The 18,999-nt window shown below is 48.1% G+C and overlaps 8 protein-coding genes across 8 annotated transcripts; 4 read left to right on the top strand and 4 right to left on the bottom strand.

The window, feature by feature from the left end:
* Positions 1-533: 533 nt before the first annotated feature.
* bioDA (adenosylmethionine-8-amino-7-oxononanoate aminotransferase) lies at positions 534-3,124 on the bottom strand (the record flags this gene model as incomplete). Its single annotated transcript, XM_057108566.1, has 5 exons — positions 534-706; positions 760-1,337; positions 1,397-2,733; positions 2,786-2,879; positions 2,943-3,124. 5 exons carry the CDS (start codon positions 3,122-3,124, stop codon positions 534-536), a joined length of 2,364 nt encoding a protein of 787 aa, XP_056953667.1.
* Positions 3,125-4,368: 1,244 nt separating this feature from the next.
* On the top strand, positions 4,369-5,760 carry N7533_011915 (aminotransferase class I/II-fold pyridoxal phosphate-dependent enzyme; the record flags this gene model as incomplete). The annotated part of the gene is made up of 4 exons (XM_057108565.1): positions 4,369-4,612; positions 4,656-5,171; positions 5,228-5,370; positions 5,434-5,760. 4 exons carry the CDS (start codon positions 4,369-4,371, stop codon positions 5,758-5,760), a joined length of 1,230 nt encoding a protein of 409 aa, XP_056953666.1.
* A 619-nt stretch (positions 5,761-6,379) lies between these two features.
* N7533_011914 (tRNA-ribosyltransferase family protein) lies at positions 6,380-8,150 on the bottom strand (the record flags this gene model as incomplete). Its single annotated transcript, XM_057108564.1, has 8 exons — positions 6,380-6,569; positions 6,636-6,823; positions 6,873-6,950; positions 7,005-7,062; positions 7,116-7,436; positions 7,512-7,595; positions 7,664-7,914; positions 8,004-8,150. The coding sequence occupies 8 exons, from the start codon at positions 8,148-8,150 to the stop codon at positions 6,380-6,382; spliced, it is 1,317 nt and encodes a 438-aa protein (XP_056953665.1).
* A 1,778-nt stretch (positions 8,151-9,928) lies between these two features.
* N7533_011913 (uncharacterized protein) lies at positions 9,929-11,825 on the bottom strand (the record flags this gene model as incomplete). The annotated part of the gene is made up of 2 exons (XM_057108563.1): positions 9,929-10,064; positions 10,117-11,825. The coding sequence occupies 2 exons, from the start codon at positions 11,823-11,825 to the stop codon at positions 9,929-9,931; spliced, it is 1,845 nt and encodes a 614-aa protein (XP_056953664.1).
* Positions 11,826-12,522: 697 nt separating this feature from the next.
* On the top strand, positions 12,523-14,314 carry N7533_011912 (MFS transporter; the record flags this gene model as incomplete). The annotated part of the gene is made up of 4 exons (XM_057108562.1): positions 12,523-12,638; positions 12,693-12,970; positions 13,042-13,919; positions 13,982-14,314. 4 exons carry the CDS (start codon positions 12,523-12,525, stop codon positions 14,312-14,314), a joined length of 1,605 nt encoding a protein of 534 aa, XP_056953663.1.
* A 584-nt stretch (positions 14,315-14,898) lies between these two features.
* Positions 14,899-15,786, top strand: N7533_011911 (uncharacterized protein; the record flags this gene model as incomplete). Its single annotated transcript, XM_057108561.1, has 2 exons — positions 14,899-15,057; positions 15,286-15,786. 2 exons carry the CDS (start codon positions 14,899-14,901, stop codon positions 15,784-15,786), a joined length of 660 nt encoding a protein of 219 aa, XP_056953662.1.
* A 239-nt stretch (positions 15,787-16,025) lies between these two features.
* On the bottom strand, positions 16,026-16,664 carry N7533_011910 (UbiX family flavin prenyltransferase; the record flags this gene model as incomplete). The annotated part of the gene is made up of 1 exon (XM_057108560.1): positions 16,026-16,664. The coding sequence occupies one exon, from the start codon at positions 16,662-16,664 to the stop codon at positions 16,026-16,028; it is 639 nt and encodes a 212-aa protein (XP_056953661.1).
* A 472-nt stretch (positions 16,665-17,136) lies between these two features.
* N7533_011909 (UbiD family decarboxylase) lies at positions 17,137-18,645 on the top strand (the record flags this gene model as incomplete). Its single annotated transcript, XM_057108559.1, has 1 exon — positions 17,137-18,645. One exon carries the CDS (start codon positions 17,137-17,139, stop codon positions 18,643-18,645), a length of 1,509 nt encoding a protein of 502 aa, XP_056953660.1.
* Between the last annotated feature and the right edge of the window lie 354 nt (positions 18,646-18,999).

The following is an 18,999-nucleotide window of genomic DNA, read 5'->3' as shown; positions in this document are numbered from 1 at the left end:
CCTCCCCCTCCTACCAGTGACAGATTCCAGCTCAGTGTTCACCGGGAAGATAGTCACTCATGGTTATAGAACAGGGATTTGGATGTCACGAAATAGAATTGTAGATTTGGTTTCTTGATGAGATGGGAGGAAATAATTGAGGGGAAAGAAGATTTGGGGGGCAATTCTCTACATATATGAACCTTTGGTCTAGAATGGGAAGGCGCGCTGGCATATAGAACCTTGGAAGGAGCGGAAGGGGGGGGGTTCCTCTATCTCCTACCAAAGTAGGTAGGTAGGTAGGTACCAGTAATATATAACTACCTAGCTATACGATTGTTACCTATACCAGTACCTATTATGACGTATAACTAGTATTTATTTACAACTAGCACTACTAGGGCCATAGGAACTTGAGGCTATTGAAGGAATTGAAGATTGTCAAATGATTTTTGATTGCTTGCCTTACATACTATGTACAGTCCCCTTGAAACTCGATGGTTTATGTATTTCCTAGCCTCGCGCAAAGCGACCTGATGATATGATTCGTTTCGTTAAATCAAGGCCGAGCGGAGAAGCTTCTCCAGTTCTTGGAGTGACTCAGGCTTGGACGTGACACTGGACATCAAGTAGAGAACATTACCCAGAACCCGTGAATGGACGTTGAATTGATCTCCACCAGCCGCCAGCTTCTGCTGAAGGCCCTTTGCAGCCGTGGATGTATAACCTGTTCATTTGTTAGACTGCGTTTTGATGGATAATCAAAGGAATTGTGCTTACCTCCACCCTGAGCATCCCGCAAGGAGACGCTGAGAACTGTACCGATACCAAACACGCTCTCGACCGCCTCAGCGCGAGAGAGGTCTTGAAGGAGGCTTTGTGACCACACACTCCAAACGTCGGAGGATCCTGAACTGGTCGAATTCGCTGACTTAGAATCCCAGTCCGCTTTGAAACCATCCCACGACCCATTCTTGTCCATGTCGTCCATCGTCCGGAGAGAATCAACGGCAACAGTGCAGCCTACGGCATGGGCCGTGTAGCTGTGACCATGAAGCAAAGCGTCACTCTTCTCCGGACTTGAGAATGTGTCAAAGATTTCTTGACTTGCCACGGTGGTACAAAGAGGAATCAAGCCACCCGTCAGCAGCTTGGCGTTTACAGCGATATCGGGGTGCACGTCGAGGAAGGATGCAGATGATGGGCGACCGAGACGGTAGAGACCAGTGAAAACTTCGTCGAAGATGACTGGTAGGCCAGACCAGGATGGGGCTGATTTTGGCGACGAAGCATTGGGAGAGAAGAGCTCTGGGTGATCACGGACAACATCGGTCAAGCAACGTTGGAAAAGAGGATCGCTGTGTGAAATTGTCAGCATGAAAATGAACGGTCGAGTGATACATATTGGAGAACTTACCAGAATAACATGCCACCTGCTCCCAATATAACGGGCTCTAGGATCAAAGCGCCAAACTTCATACCGTGGCGCTCGACGAGGTCCTTGATTGTGCTGTGGATATAAGTCTTGTATCTTTCAGCGGCCTCTGAGCTCAAACGCTTCTCGAGATCGAACACAGACCCAAGTGATTCGAATTGGGCATCCTCGGAGCCCAGTTCGGCCTTCAACTCGGCAGGGACTTCAACCTTCCAGGTACCGTTGACCATCTTGACCAGAGGGAAGTCAAACCAGTGACCCCGACCGCGGTACCACTCGACTTTTTGGTTGAAGGTAGAAGGCTCCGAGCAGTCCATCACACCGATAGTATCACCATGATAGCTTCCCTTGAGGCCAAGGATGCTGATCTTCTCCTGACTAGCATCCCAGCCATATCGATCACAAGCGGCACGGAGGCCCATCTTCACGGCCACTTCCATTCCGGTGCTGCCATTGTCAGTGTAGAAAACCTTCGTGAAGCGCGGGTTGCCAATAGTCTTCAGGAGGCGATCTGCGAGTGAGAGTGCAGGCTCATGAACAGCACCGGCAAACATGACATGGCCATAGCGACCAGCAGCATAGGCAGCCGAGAGAGACAGGTCAGGGTTGCCATGGCCTAATCCTTGCGTCCACCACGAAGCCGAACCATCAAAGGTTGGCCTCAATTCCGCATTCGACTTCTTCGATTGACTCGATCCAAAAGTTTGGAAGTAATCATCATGAGCAGAGTCGATGACAGTGATGTCCTTTGATTTCATGCCCTGGTGTTGAGTGAAAGGATACCAGATCAAATCTTGTGCCCGATCGGCCATCTCCTCTAATCGTGCGATACGGCTCTGATTCTTGGTGTTCAATTCTTCGAGTAAACGAAGGATGTCTGACTCCGCGGAGACTTGACGGTAGTAGGAATACATGGCTTCCTCGTCCTTGGCTTGGGTGTCGACATTCTCCACTGCGGGCCGCGGGGGTGGTGCGGAGAGCGAGACCAGCGGGATACTTTTCTTGTTGAAGTAGTCGGCTAGATATTCATGGTTTTGGTAGTAGTCGTCACGGAACAACAGCACAGACTGAATGTCGTAACCACGGAGAACCAATGATTCATACGCGGAAATGGAGGAAGAAATGCCTCCCAGACGCGAATCGGCTACTAGGACAATGGGCAGCCGGAGGGGCCGATAGAGGTCCGCTTGAGAATTCCTATTAGGACCTGGTGAGTGAACTCCACCAGCGGTTTCCACCAAGGCGAGATCAATGTCTGACCGAGCCCAGTCAGACAGGGTCTGGTGGATTGAGGCGAGTAGATCATCATCTCGTGGGATCTGACAAAGTTAGTTGAGGTAATCGGCCCGGGTAGATCAGTGAGCCACTCACCATCTTCTGCTTCGCCGCAAGATGTGGGCTAACCGGTTCATCGAACTGGTAGAGACATTTGGTGAGGGTACCAGCTCCGAATCGCGACAAATGGCTGTCATTGAGTCAGTTAAGCCGTATTTGTTTTGATCAATAGAACGCGGATGAGAGCACGCACCGGTCATCGGCATCGTCTAGAGCGCCAGTAGAGACGGGTTTCAAGAAGGCGGCCTTCTTTCTCTGGTTCTGGATGGCATTGCAGAGAACGGTGGAGACGATTGTCTTGCCGACGTTAGTGTTGGCGCCATAGACTTGGTGAGCGGGCAAGGAGCGCCACAGCCCAGCACCGACGGGGGGCATCGTGAAGTGGCACTGTCAATTCAATTCAATTGATACAATCGATGCAGTTGATACAGTTGAATATTCAATATATCAATTGTTGAGGGGGAGGAATGGGAAGTTGGGAGAAAGTAGGTTGAGGTGGATGGGGGGGAGAAGTGGAGTGGAGCGAGAGGAATGCGGGAAGGTCCACCAGTTCAGTCCAGCCGAAATCGACCGACCCCAACGTTTTGGGAAAAGTCTCGTATGTACGGAATAGAGTCAGTAGACCACTAAACTATAATTGAAATTAATATTTACTAATAATCAGGGTAGATAATCCCGTATGTTCTGTGTGGGGTATAGTGCATCCAAAGCATACTATGCAGTAACTGATTTGCTGAGTCACAGTCAACAAATGGTTAGTAGTTAGTAGGAATATACGAACACCTTATATACTTTATACAAGCTCCTTGTCAACATATTCCAAAGGTTTCATGGCCCAATATAATCAGACTAGATCTTTACCATTCAACAAAGCTAAAGAAAATAAAGCCCAAGGAAAGAGTGTTGAGGCCGTACATGACCAACCTGCGACGCGGTTGTCCGCGGGTCGGAGTCAGGTGACCTTATTTCCCCATGTGATATCAACGAGGGCATCGCTTTACATTTGCATACTTGGAGTGCCCGGAGATATCAAAAATACAGATTTGTCTACTTATATGCCTGTTGACTAAACATGTCCTAGATATCTGTAGTACCGTGAGAGTAGTCTGCATGGGACACTCCTCCCTAGAGTATAATAAGTCAATTCCGGCCTCGGGCCAAATCAACCAATCACCAAGCTTCTTCCTCCTTTTCAACTCCACACTCCCTCCTCACCGAGGTCAACATTCGCTTTCCGTAAATCAACAGAACATTGGAATTGACTTTGATCATTGAATTGAATCGGAAGTTTGACCCCGGACTGACTCATTTTCTCAATTACCTCTTTTCCCTCCGCTTCTTCCGTTCTGCAACGCCCTTCTACTCCCGCTCTCTCTCCACCTCCCCGGATTCGTCCGTGGTCCGCCCTCGAGCTAGAGAATTAAAGTGCGGATCGCTGACGGCCGTGCCCGAGTCCCATCATCATCTGCAGGCCCAGGCACAGGAACCAGCGTTCGCGCAAGAGATACTGCATCTGCATCTCTCCGAGCCTAGCCGCCCCATCCAACTTGACAACCCGAACACGTCATTCTATATTCGCAGTCCCTCCGCTTCGTGATCTTCATCTGATCGACTCCAGCATGTCTGACTCTAGGGTTATACCCGTGCCATCTTCCTCGCCTCCTTCGCAATCGCTCGTGAATGCCTTGTCGCGTGCGCTGTCTCGTCGGGAAGCCAAATCCGCCCGCCGGAGGTTGACCGTCTTACCTCAGGAAACCGTTGATTTCTCTTCAAATGACTTTCTTTCGCTGGGGACATCCCCGGCCTATCGAGGTCGTTTTATGACTCACCTCAAAAATGCACCGGATTCATTCCCCTTTGCGAGTGGGGGGGTCACGATTGCTGGATGGGAACTCCGCTTATGCAGAGGAACTGGAACGATTCGTGGCGGATTTTCACCAAGCTCCCACTGCTCTATTATTCAATTCTGGGTTCGATGCTAATGTCGGCGTTCTGTCGAGCGTTCCGCAACCCGGTGATGTGATTTTGTATGATGAGCTGATTCACGCCAGTGCGCATGAGGGAATGAGGTTATCTCGCGCCGGAAAGCGAATCATGTTCCCCCATAGCTCGGCGGCCGGCCTGCGTGATGCCCTTCAGACACAGATCAATGAGGATCCGTCTGTTCGAAATGGCACTAAGAATGTGTTCATTGTGGTTGAGTCAATTTACAGCATGGATGGTGATGTGGCCCCAATAAGGGATTTCATTCAAGTGGTGGACGATCTGCTACCTCACCAAAATGGGTACTTCATGGTCGACGAGGCCCATTCAACCGGCGTGTTTGGGCCTCGGGGTGCTGGGGTTGTCCAGGAGCTGGGTGTCCAGGATCGCATGTTCATCCGGGTGCACACATTCGGGAAGGCATTGGCTAGTCATGGTGGTATGTGATGTTGTCCTCAAGCGTTGCGATCAGGATATACTAATGCTCTGATTCAGCGGTGGTTCTCTGTGGCCAAGAGACGAAAGACTATCTGATCAACTACGCGCGGAGTCTGATCTACACCACTGCGCTTGGCTTTCCCTTCCTTGCATCTATCCGCACAGCATATGAGCTGTTAGCAAATGGCGAAACGGAATCTGTAAGCCGGATCCTGTGTATTCGAAGTTGCGCAAGCTTCCATTTACTAACCACTGGAAAACAGTTACAAGTACGGGTCCAGGAGTTGATCCGACACCTCCACACCCGCCTACACAGCCTACGGGCAGACCAGTCGGTTCTTTTCGAGGTCGACCATTTCCCCACATCTCCAATATTTTCATTACGAACCTCTAAGCCTCGTCAGCTGGCGGCTTTCTGCCAGCGAAATGGGTTTATCATCCGTGCCATCATGCCACCCACCATCCCGGAGGGCAAGGAGCGGGTACGTGTTTGTCTGCATTCTGGAAACACGGAGGCGGAGATTGAAGGGTTGGTTCAAACGATCCAATCATGGCTTGACCAATGTGAGCTGCGAAGTGCGAATCTGTAATACCATAGTGCCTTTTGCAAAGCAGAGAAGCCGAAATAAAAGTGCTTGTAACTCCTCTCGAAAGTTTGCCGAGTCTAAATTACCCGCTAGTCTGAAAATTTCTCAATGTGTAATTAATCCATGGGTCTTTTCTACTAATATACTGTCGTCCAGAGGCTTAAATTATATACTGAGGATAGCAAAGCTGCGTGGTGGCGCATTAGTGCATGGTAGCAACACTTTTGTCCAATTTTGCCGCAAATGATGTTTTTAAAGTCGATATCAAAACCATTGGATAGACGAACCCACTCGTTGCCAAGTGCCGTGTAGGTGGACAGAGCGCGGAGCCGCAAGGTCCCAGACCAGCATCAGTCGATTGATACTAGTAACAGCCCGCGCTGTTTGCCAGTGCCCCGCCACTAAAATCAGACGAAGAGACTTCGGCAAAGCTCGACCAAGATAGGTGAACTTCTCCATCCACCGTTGACGACGAACGAGACCAGTCACTATAACAGCCATTTGGTATCGAGATCGTCAAAAGGCGTCGGTAAGAGCCTGTGCTTTCATTTCCAGGAATGAGATGGGAATCGGAGGTGAAGCTCCTGTAAAGTAGAATCGTCTTTCATGTGCCGGCTCAAAACTAATCTTCAAGCAAGTCCATTCCGACGCCCCGCAGAGCACCCACGGCCCACTCGGGATATTTCGTCTTATCGCCCTGGTAGATATCGGAGAAGAATTTGCGAATGAAGGCAGGGTATCGGTCTTCGATGATAGCTTGCCGAGCGGCCCCCATCAAAGTCAACATGTAGTGAACATTATGCACCGTCAAACTGGATGTATTGTTAGCATTTATAATTTGTATTCGATGCAAAGGGGGTGGTATTGGATCATCTCACAGGTGGGCGCCAACTGTTTCCTTAGCGGTAACGTGATGCATATATGCCTTGGTGAGTCCAAGGCCGCCTTGATCTTTGGGCCTGCAGCATGTACACGTACAGCCCTCTTCGATCGGGCTAAAATCATTGGCATATGAACTGTTCCGCAGATTTATCGTTCCGGCGGAGACGATGGCATTTCCGAAGCGCTGGCATTGTTAGAAAAGTGCGTAGACATTCGGGTAGATAAAAACTCACAGCTGTTCGAGTTGGCCAGACACAATCGAACATATCCGCACCAAGGGCTACTGCAACAACTATATCTTCGGGGTATCCCTAAAGCTGAGGGTTAGGTCTGATCGCAATTGTTGCGAATGAGGGCCAACGTACTACACCCATAACATATCTGGGCTTGTGTTCCGGAAGAAGACTAGTGCAGGTATCGACCCTTCGAGATGGTTAGCGGCAGAAAGCTTATGAGGGAGGTGAGGGATATCATACACTTTGCAGAATTCTTCCTTGGCCTCACCACCTGACAAACCTCCAATGGCAATTCCGGGGGTATCTCGGGCAACCATCTCAGCACAGCATTGTTTCCGAAGCTCGAGGTCCAGACCACCTTGGATAATACAGAAGAGGTTTTGGGTCTCAGGGTATTTATGCGCATCGATACACCGATCTAGCCATCGCACTGAACGCTCCATCGCTTCCTTAATGCGGGCATGGTCCGGGGATGTTGTCGCGATCACGTCATCCAATTGCATGATGATGTCGGAGCCGATGGAGTTCTGGAGCGAGATCGAGTGTTCTGGAGTGAGGAGCCTGGTACTAGTCAGTTGATTGTTTCAATTGGGGTTGGCAATGGAGGTGTAATTGCGGGGGGCGGGGTTGTCATACATTGGTGAACCATCGTGTGGGCTGAGGAATCGCACACCCTCCTCGGTGACTGTGGCTAGCTTCAAGAGGGAGACCATTTGAAAGCTATGTATCGCATGGATTGTCAGTTTGTTGATTGTACTGTCACTGAATCAGAATGGCCGTGATCTCACCCTCCACTATCTGTCAAGAGATTGCGGTCCCAGCCTTGCAATTTATGCGCTCCACCGACGGAATCGAGAACCTCCTGGCCAGGTTTGAGGCCGAGGTGGTAGGTGTTATTCAGACAAAGCATACAGCCGGTATCTCGTAGTTGGTCATATGTGAGGCCCTTGAGAGAGGCTTGCGTCGCGACCGGCATGAAGATTGGTAGGGGTACCGAGCCATGAGGGAGATCGAGAGTGGATGCGCGTGCTTTGGTGGTCTATCAAAAATAAATAACAAGCGGATTGGGTCAGTCGTAGTCCCAAACTGCAGAAGAGGGGCATTGCTGTTAGGCATCGCATGGCATACCGAGCATTTCGCGTGATGGTGCAAAGTCAATGCGGAGGGCATCCGTTTGGGCTGGGGATCGGCCGACATGGAGATGAGTCGATTTGATAAAGGTGTCGAAAATCCAAGAAACTTAAACCCACGAGATCGCAGCAAGAAGGATTGCATGGAGTTGGTCAAGGTGCGAAGTCCGAGCCCTCCAGGCCATTCACTCAGGGAAACTTAGTGGGTTGCGATAAGATAAGGATAGTTGATGCCTTACCTGAAGGTAGTGCCCGAATTTGATGCCTCAATGCGACGGGTGTATTGAGATCACGTGGATGCTGATTAATTACCCCACTTTAATTACCCCACTCCCGGCCTGGTGAGCCAATCGGGCCGAGCCTCGGGCGGGGAAATATGGGGCTCCGGCCAGTCATGCCGAGGCCAATATCGACCTGTATCCCATCCAACGAAATTTATCTATCTGCGGTGCCAAAAAATTCCGAAAAATACGAGAAAATGCACAAACGCGAGTTCGAACAAGATACTTCAACATCAGAACAAGACAGAACTAGGTTAAGTCAGTTTGACATGCGACAGGGCATACCTGAGCATCGGTAGAAAAATAACCTGATACAGAATAGAATCCCCTAAACCAGCCCTAATTGGCTCATACCCCTAAAAGCATCCACTCTAGAGTCACGTTACTTTTCTACCTGGGCCCAGATGATTCCCGCATGCGAAAAAGACAAAAACAGACCAGAGTCTGCCCCCACACCGGATTGAACGATGGACCTCAGCATTGCGAAGAATAGCTTCTTTTCATGGAAAAGAACTCATAATACAAGTGCTGCGCACTACCACTGTGCTATAGGGGCATTCTTAACGACTAATTCCGAGCTAAAAAGATCTAGAAATGCGAAAGAAACTGATGAAAACGGCGGTCAAAACACTGTGTCAACCGAAATTAGGGTTTCGCATATTCATGATTATAGAAGTAGATCAGCTTCCTGGTTCATGAAAGCTCTATGAGTGCTTTATAATTCAGCATATTGAGTATACGAAATAATACCATGTTGAGATACTCAAGAAAGGGGGCAGGCAGAGATAGAATGCAGCTTTGATCGGTTTGCTATCTCCAATTGGTCTTTTGCTTGGACAACTGCTTTGACGCGGCCTGAATCGAGGATCTGATTGATATTACCGCTGAAATTCTCGTACAGCTGAACTACAAGGGCTGTGTTGACGGTGGAATATCAGGCAAAAAGACTACGAAGATCAATAAAAACGATATGAAAAGCAATGACGGATTGTGAAAGGAGTTTTCTGATTCACAGAAGCTCGCTGAGTATCTGACCATATTTTATCCTGAATTTAAGAAACAATCGAACATTGAGATACCCAAAAAAATGGACTAGTAGAAATAAATTGTGTCTTTGATCAGCTTGATACTTCCAATCGACAATCTACTCGGCGCGCCTAGGGGGGGCGGTATATAGTAAAGAAGATGACATGACAAGTATCAACAATTGTCAGGGACGTTCCCTATTCGAGGATGCTAGAATTTTCCCAAACTAAATATAAGAACGTCTGGGTCGAAAGGGCGTGTTCTTCATACTATACTCAATTCCGCGAGGTACGTTGTTGTGTCCACAGTGTGGACTCTAAGGACGTCGTTCAAGTGCACCGAGGAGCGGTTTGCACCTGCCGATAGGTGGTTATGACAAGATGTGGAATGGGGACTTGATATTCCCGACCAATGAAAGATTTGTTTCCCTTCTTGGATACTTCGGGCCACCCCTCAGATCGTTTGTTCAACGAGCCAATGAATAATCATGTAGTCTTCACAAAATTTGGGCTTTGTAATCTCCCAAAGAGCCGATACATCAATCAGCAAAGATGGTGAAGGCACCGTCTAAGTTCTAAAAAAGGCAGAGAAATTAGCGTGAATTTTCAAGGCAATGTCAAGAAATAAATGGTACCCAGTTGACAAAATCAGAGTCCATCCATTCACGTATATCAGTCCAGTCATCAAGTGTATTCTCGGATTGAATCGCCGAGTAAGGCGGTTGAGCGGTGGCCGTACTAGTGGATTGGGTTCTGTGAAGAAATTTTAGCAGACTCGCTTCAGTATAGATAGAGATTGACTTACGGCAGATGACAAAGTATTTCATAAGACTTCGCGCACATTGCACTTCGGCTGGAAAGACTTTCCATACGTTGGGCTAGCCTTTGTATTGCCTTCCGATGGGGTTCCAGATTACCTGATGGCTTATCGAGAAGACATGAGTTGAGGGCCACAGCGGCATGGAGTGCCTTCAGACCCGTCACTCCATTCAGTAGCCAGAGAAAGCTTCGTAACAGTGGGGCTTCGTAGATCTGTTGATGAATGGAGATCATTTCCATGGCAGAATTGAGACATCTTTCTCTCGATTCTGGGAGAAAGTACGGTGACTTCGTATGATGAAACGGACGATGCAGAAGGAGGTAAAGATGATGCGCATAGCTTTGCAAGACACACCAATATCCGTATGCAGTTGGATCCAGGATATTCGGAGATCCATCAATCATATAAGTAGAGTCCCATTTTGCTTGCTCCTCAGAGATATCCGAGTTGAATTCCTGCAGAAAGCTTTGATCAAGTCGCACGGGGCCAGAGATATGGCGACAAATATGAGTAGATAGCCGAAATAGGCGAATCTTAGCCATCATAACCGACATTTGGGTAGGCTGGCCGAGAGAATTAGCAATTCCGCCTTCGGTAATATCGAGATCATTGACATCAGCAGGCATAGTGGCCTTTATATCGAGCAAAAACGACATGTCAACATCCCTAAAGAGTATTCCTTGATATGTATGCAATGTCAATAGGCCAGCCCAGCAGCGCCGTCTTCTCTGAGTTTCTATGGGGTTCAGGCCCCGATTTTCCGCATTGCACCGTAGTGCAATACCCATATTTAACGCCATGCCCAATAATGCCCATCCTTGGTCAACGGATTCATTATGTGACAAGCTGTAAATCAGCATCAACAAGGCCTCAAATGTGCTGAATTTGTGCCTGATGAAGAACTGATCCTGTAAGAGGCAAGTCATCGAGGCTTGTAAAAGTCTGCGAGACACAGATGTTGTCGTGAAATCTTGGGCCGGGCTGTCGGAAATGGTTGGCCATATGTATAGTAGTCTTGGGTCGCTCGCGTCCATCGTGTTCAGTGCCAAAGAACACATCGAGAATAGTAGAGCCAGCCAAGGAAGATCGACTTGATGGGTTTGGGGTTGTTGTGTAAAAAAAGCTGCGTACTGAGCCTGAAAGGTTGGGCCATGGAGAATTGGAAACAAAGGATGTATTAGTTGGAAGAAATGGGATATCAAATAATCACAACAGGCTTTTGGTGGTAGTGGATTAATGAGTTCTTGTAAAGGCATACGTGGACTTGTTGAGAGAGGCGACAATGTGCCTTGGGTGCCATCTTCTGGTGCAGGTCTTTCGAGTACCGTCTCCCAGTGACCATCGGAGGGCACTACACTGGTGTCTGGGGCCAGCGATGGATTATTTAGCCCCAATAATGGGGCAGTGGCAATGTTCTCACCTAACGGTGAAGATCCTAACTCCGCGGTATTGCTTCTCGACTGCAGAGTTCCGGGGTTTCGGCGATGGCTTCCCGTCTGAGAATATCCAGATGGAACCTCGTAATTACAGGCATCGCCACGGTTGCGTCGTTTACAAGTAGCACATGGATGTTGACGGTCGCACTTCAATTTAGAGCGTCGACATTGCTCACAATTCACGGGTTTGCGTTTCCGACGGTGAACTCCGGGACTGTGACCTACTGGCGTTGTAGGATGTGGCAGACTTCGGTTCATTTTCGGCTGAAAAGGTAGACGAATCCGAACAGTCAAGACCGGCGCGAGTCAGTAAAGATGTTGATCGGAGATAGCATGAAGGGATAACATGAAGGCTGGCAAGTTCGGAGAAATGTGGATCCTCTCGCCACACGTTAAGTCCGAGGCATCGGAGAAGGCTGTAGAGTTTTGCATCTTACATATCTTGCTCAACAAATTTACGAATATTGACCTACTAAGACCAAAATCCCAGGAAAATAATAGCATAGCTGACGAACTTGAGGAGAAAAAAAGAGAAAATAAAATTAAGCTGTCCAAGGTGTGGGTAGAGAAGCATCGCGGTCACCTGATATCAACTCTCCATTTCCATCACTAAAAAAAACTACTTTACCGATCCAAAAAAAGGGCTGATAAGACTGGTATCGGAAACCACGCCCCTGAAGACTGTTGATTCATATTTTGTACTATTTTCTGCATTTCCATTTGGGATGACGGGAGAAAGGAGATGGAGATCGGGAATGCTGAGTGGGCAGTCGGAGATATGGTCTCCACCTGTGGCATCATCTCCGACTGTTGCATACATAGCGTTCCAGGACCTAGACAAAAGTTGACTAATTGTCACTTTTTCTTAACTAGCGAGTGAAAATGAGTTGTTTAAATAAGTTCCGGTCTCTAACTTTAAAACTCAACTCAATCTCGGTGCCCGTGTCTGACCACAATGGAAAGCTATTTTCAATACCGAAAAATACAAAAAGCTGTTCGCCAACAGCTATCAGAGGTGAAGCAAAGCTGTACTTGCATCGAGTACATGATCGGATCCTCCCACGAGTCAAGGTGCGTTCCATCTCACTAGATTCTGATTCCTGATTTCTGACCTTTTCCGTTTAGGTGCAAATTGAATATTCATAGCAATACCCACAATGACCTGGAAAAGCAGGCGCCACCACAGGTTGCCGCCCCTGATGCTTTCATTCTTGTGGGATGGAATGGCAAGGATGATCCTTTGAATCCTGCGAATCAAAGCGTTAAGCGGAAACTTTTCATGACTTTCCTGGTGTCTCTAATAGCACTTGCGGTCACTGCAGCATCTGCGATCGATGCTTGTGGCATCAGGGAATATAGCGAATACTTCCAAATATCTGAGGTCGTTGGATCGCTCGCAACAGGTAGACCATTCTTCCTTCGTACTCTTCAGTGACAATTTTTTTTTCAACTAACTTTTCAACCTCGATCAAAGGTCTCTTTCTTATTGGATTTGCCTGTGGCTCCTTGCTGTCTGGCCCCTTCTCTGAAACATTCGGTCGCAATGCCATATATCTTATTACGATGCTTGTCTTCCTCATCTTTATAATGGCATCGGGCTTGGCCCCAAACCTTCAAAGCCACCTTGTCTTTCGCTTTCTTGCCGGATTCTTCGCCTCGACGCCGCTTAGTTGTGCCGGAGGCACCGTCGCAGATTTGTGGAACCCAGTCGAAAAGTCATATGCCTTCCCTCTCTACGCTATACCCGCGTTCACGGGGCCAATGATCGGTCAAATTATCGGCAGCTATATCCCAACTACGTTAGGGTGGAGATGGCTGGAATGGATCATGCTTGTCCTAGGAGGTCTAGTCTTGGTTGTGGTTCTTATCTTCCAACCGGAGACCTATGGCAATCTGCTTCTACAGTGGAAAGCAAAAATACTTCGAAAAGAGACGGGTGACAAGAGATACAGGGCTCCAATGGAGATGAAACGTGAGAGCCTAGGCCAGCGTCTGCGGATTTCCGTATCCCGACCGTTTGCGATGTTTTACTCGGAACTGATCATTATTCTGATGTCCCTCTACCTCACTATTATGTATATTGTCCTCTTTACCTTTCTTGAGGGATATACGTACATTTTTGGTGAGGCATATGGCATCTCCGAAGGCTTGACTAGTCTTTGCTGGGCTGGAATGTTGATTGGGACGATACTCCCTATCTGTGTGGTGCCAATTGTTTACAGTTGGACTTTAAAGGAGTACAAGCGTGGGAACGATTCGACCATCGCTCCTGAGACCAGACTATGGTATGCAATGCTTGGTGGTGCGCCAGCAGTACCAATCAGTTTATTCTGGATGGGATGGACAAGTAATGTGAGTCATTCATATACCTTCAAATTACAACGTCGCTAACCTTTGTCTTCTTTGAAATGTAGCCTTCGATTTCCATCTGGTCTCCCCTTGTTGCGTCCGTTTTCTTTGGCTACGGTATCACGACAATATTTATCGTCGCATACATGTATCTCATCGATTCGTATGATACTTACTCAGCGTCCGCCCTCGGGTTCTTGGTTTTCACGCGATACATTGTCGCAGGGGGTATAACTGTCGCCGGCGGTCCGATATACAGGTCGATCGGTGTCCAATACACGCTATCGATACTTGGATCAATCAGTGCCGTTATGACCTGCGTGCCCTATCTTCTCTACATATATGGGCCACAGATCAGGAAGCATAGCAAATATGCAGTGAATATCACGAGGCAATGATACGATCGAAGGAACTAAAGGCTGCCAGTGCTTTGAAATTTGATATTCGGAGTGGAGATCGCCGCAATGTATTGTTAAACACCCGATAGATTCCTACTCTGTTACATAGGTACCCAGGTAACATTTGCTCTGAGGCGAGCTTAACGTGACCCTTTGAATCCTGAGTGAAAATAAAAATAGATCAAAGAAAAAAAAATTCTGCCCCGTCCTACAGACATGACAAAAGGAATTGGCGGTTTCATTGCTCTACTTCCCTCATCACAGAACAATCAAGCCTTGAAATGAAAGAGTGTGGCCTCCCAATTATTACGTAGGCTTTGTCGTGACTCAACCTTGGAAACTCTAGGTACTAGCACAAAGATATAATGTTTCTAGCTTAAAATGTGGCTCAAGCTTTTGATCAAGCCTTTGAGATCGCAAAGGGAAAGTGGTTATTTCCTTTGCCGAGGATCGGCTCTATTTCTGAATGCCGACCGCGCCGCTCTCATTTATAACCCGACTCGAGTTCAAGTCAACCTTGGAAGACTCATCAATATCATCCCCATCTTCAGCATTCTGTCCTAATTTCCAAGCTTGATTCCACCATGTCGAAATTGTCGCCCGCTCTTAAGGCCCTCATCAATTCCCCGGCGGCACGCCCCTCCATCGTTCCCGCACCAGCGCACATTACCTCAGTCTATCAAGCTATCCAACAGACTGCCATCGCTAAGCGCTTGTCGGACCACTCATGGCTGACATTGTCGGTATCAAATAATCCCAATCCATTCTTTTGTCATTCGTGCTAACTCAAGATTCATAGGCCGCTGCTACAATGACCATGAACTCCCCCCGAATCCCTCGCCGCCCTATATTGCCTTGCGGCGACATCTTCTGGGCCCATGCAAACCGCTGAGTTGATTCGCGAGGTCGGCTTGAAGTGCATCAGTTTTAACGGTATACCACGCACCATCAATTGTCTCAATGCATTTAAGGCCGACCTTCCGGACTCTGTGAGCAGCAAGCTCTCAACTACCCCGACCCGCGCCCCGGTCCCGAACAACATAACTAGTATCACTTGTCGTGGAATCTCGCTATGGGACTCAATTTACCACCCATACGAGCGAAAACTGTACAATAAACTGGCAGATTCCCATCCAGATCTCCCGGTTCATATTTTGAACAGTCACTATGGCGCCTTACTTTCCGATCCCGTCCGGTCCACCGGTGCCCAGATTGGTCGTATTTTGACTTCGATCGTTGCTGTCTCATGCTTGCGTGCGCAATCAGGAGTCGGGCCACAGGTGACCTCACATGTGTTTGGCTTACGCAAGGCTCTTGAAGATGGGACTTGGAGCACCGATGTTGAGACGGAGGAGGGGGCTCGTTGGCTAGCGAGTGATGAGGGTAACACCTGGATCTTGAATAGTGTAGATTCAATCGTGGAGGCGATCGGAAATGGCCATGGATCGAATTTTGCGCCTGGGAGCCAATAACTACATATTGCTGTGGTTCTCCCTATCTATTCTAGCTAATAGTCTGAAGTGATTTGATTTAGCGCCTACACCGGTGCAACTATTTAGACATGTATAAGACAATTATTTTTGACTATGGCTCCGAATGCAAAATCTCATCTGCGTAGCTACCGTCTTATCCATTCAAGTTAGATCATACTAATACATACCCAAGGCCTTTTCGTCAAGGGCGCCTAATATCTTATCTAACAGGAATCGAGTCACTTCTTTTTCCACCCTTCCCATCTCTCAAAAGCAGCCGTATCGAGGTCAAAAAGGTCCAACATCCTCCCGACACTGTGATTGATCAAGTCTTCCACCGAGGATGGCTTGATGTAGAATGCTGGTACCGGTGGGAAAATAATAGCGCCAGCTTGTGTCACGGAAAGCATGTTTTGCAAGTGAATTGTGCTCAGTGGCGTTTCCCTTACTGCAAGAACCAGCCTCCGCCGTTCTTTCAATATCACGTCGGCAGCACGGGAGATGAGGTCGTCACAGATGCCTGAGTTGATCGAGGCAAGCGTTTTCACACTACATGGGACGACAGTCATTCCATCCACTCGAAAGGATCCACTCGCTATTCGAGCAGACATATCGTTGATATTATAGACATGGTCGGCAAGGGCCCGGATGTTGAGAATGGTGTAGTCGGTCTCGTATTTGATAGTAGCTTCTGCCCACTTGGAGATAATGAGGTGCGTTTCGACATTGAGACGGCGCAAGGCAATGAGTGTTTGGATTCCCAAGATTGATCCTGTCGCGCCTGTGAAAGCAACGATGATCTTGCGACGTGGTGGTGCAAGATGTGTGTTGTTTTCGGGTGATGGGGCATGGTCACCCCGAGATGTACAAAAATCCATAATGTAAAATTGGTAGCTGAATTTCAGTGAGAGTTATTTTGCAGGAATATATTCTTCATTAACTAAATGAAATCATGCTTGACACAGGGGCTACACAAGAAATAGTTCGCTTCCTCCAATTCGGGGACCCCCGCTTCTCGAAACGGGGCTATACGAACACCACCATCCAATGCCAGTTAGCAAACGGTCCTCTTAGGTAAAAGTCTTGATCTAATAGTATCGCTAGACTTCGAAAAACTTCCTTTTTTTGAAAGCCTAGCGCGGGAAATGGACAGTTTCCTCCAAATTGGAGCATGACACTTTTTTGGGACACTCCAATTTGGGGTAATACTATACTGTCCCCAAGGCGTCACAAATAGAGGTTAAATCCTGCACTGGTGCATAGTGTTACTGTATTAGATAACAGTGTCTTTAATAAAGCACTGAATCAATCTAGTTCGTCAAATCTTTCTTTTTGCGTGTTTTGCCCATCATGACTACTCCAACCGCAGCGGGGGACCTTCGACAGTTCCTCAAAGAGCTTCAAGATGAAAATGACCTTCTCATCGTCAAGGAAGAGGTTGATCCTGCCATGGAACTAGCAGCTATCACACGGCGGGTATATGAAACCGAGGAAAAGGCCCCTTTATTTGAGAAGATCAAGGGTCGACAGGGAAATGGCCTCTTTCGTGTGCTCGGTGCACCAGTCGGGCTCAGCCGCGTTCCCGGCCAGAGATTTGGTCGGATCGCGAAGTCCCTCAATTTGCCCTCCAAAGCATCGGGAAGTGAGATCATTGACAAGATCAATACGGCTAGAAGTCTCCAGCCGCTGAAGCCAAACGAGGTCTCGACTGGTCCTGTGAAAGAGCACAAGATCTTCGGAGACGATATCGATCTGACAACTCTCCCGACCCCTTTGTTACATCAGCATGATGGAGGAAAGTTTCTCGAGACCTTTGGTATGCACATTGTGCAAACACCGGATGAAAGTTGGACAAACTGGTCGATCACTCGGGGTATGGTGCACGATAAGCGCAACCTTGTCGGTCCTATCATCCCGAAGCAAGATATCGGCGTGATCTACCAGATGTGGAAAGACAAGGGTGAAGATATGCCCTGGGCATTATGCTTCGGTGTACCCCCAGCTGCCATCATGGTCGGCGGTATGCCGATACCAAAGTGGACCGATGAAGCTGGGTTTATCGGTGCTCTTGTCGGAAACCCCCTTGAAGTCGTCAAGTGCGAAACAAACGATATCCGGATTCCAGCAAATGCCGAGTTTGTTTTCGAAGGAACTGTTTCTATCACAGAAACTGCTGCTGAGGGCCCTATGATGGAATACCATGGGCACGTTTGGCCGAACCAATTTAAGCCATGCCCTCTCTTCAAAGTGAATGCCATCACCTATCGCGAGGACCCAATTCTTCCGATCTGTATAACTGGAAGGTCAACTGAGGAAAGTCACACCGTGTGGGCTGTCATGATCGTTGCGGAAGTCTTGCACATTTGTCAAAGTGCAGGCCTACCTATTCAGAATGCTTGGTGTCCGTTCGAATCTCATGCTATATCGTATGTCCTGCAAGTGGATCGCAAAAAGTTATTGGGAATGAAAACGAACATGTCCGAATTCTGCAACAAAGTCGGCCATGTGGTGTTTGGCTCAAAGCCAGGTTGGTACATGGGCAAGATCTTCCTTGTTGGAGAAGATGTCGATCCAACAGACCTCCGTGACGTTATTTGGGCCGAATCGACACGATGCGAGCCTGGCACAAGCGAATTTCTGTTTGATGAGTATGGGAACATTCCACTGATCCCTTATGTGGGTTACGGAACCAAGGCTGCGCGCAATCATAAAAAGGTCGTCAAATGTTGCATGCTACCTTCGGAATTCGAAGACGAGGAACTTTCTTGGAAAGTGGGCTCTTTCCGGGGGTCTTACCCTGAGGATGTTCAGGCTCAAGTGGAGCGCGACTGGGTGAAGTATGGATTTGAGAGCCTGTGATAGCTACCAGATGGCTATAGATAGTAGAGATGGAGACAGAGGAGCCTCAACGGGAAGACCAACATCAGGGCAGTTTACTGTGAATAGAAACCTTCAATTTGGATGAGGACTAGGGAATCAAATTCGAAGTCGCGGGGGTCCTGAATAGTCAGTTCATCCCATCCCAAGTCCATGACTTCCTATTTCATAAATCCTACTATGTCTCTGTATTTCTTTTTCAGCAAGATCATATCATCGTAGTACAATGTTCGTCAGAGTTCCATGTGCACTCATACTCACATGATCACCCGCTCTTCATACCAATATAGTGTCACATCCCCACTTTCCTCGTAAATGATTATCCTCCGAGTCCTC

Source organism: Penicillium manginii (assembly GCF_028828005.1).
Source record: "Penicillium manginii strain IBT 31320 chromosome Unknown utg000009l:1.0-3297300.0:1.0-3298630.0, whole genome shotgun sequence".
Classification (NCBI taxonomy): domain Eukaryota; kingdom Fungi; phylum Ascomycota; class Eurotiomycetes; order Eurotiales; family Aspergillaceae; genus Penicillium; species Penicillium manginii.
This window is presented reverse-complemented; position numbering and strand designations above follow the sequence as displayed.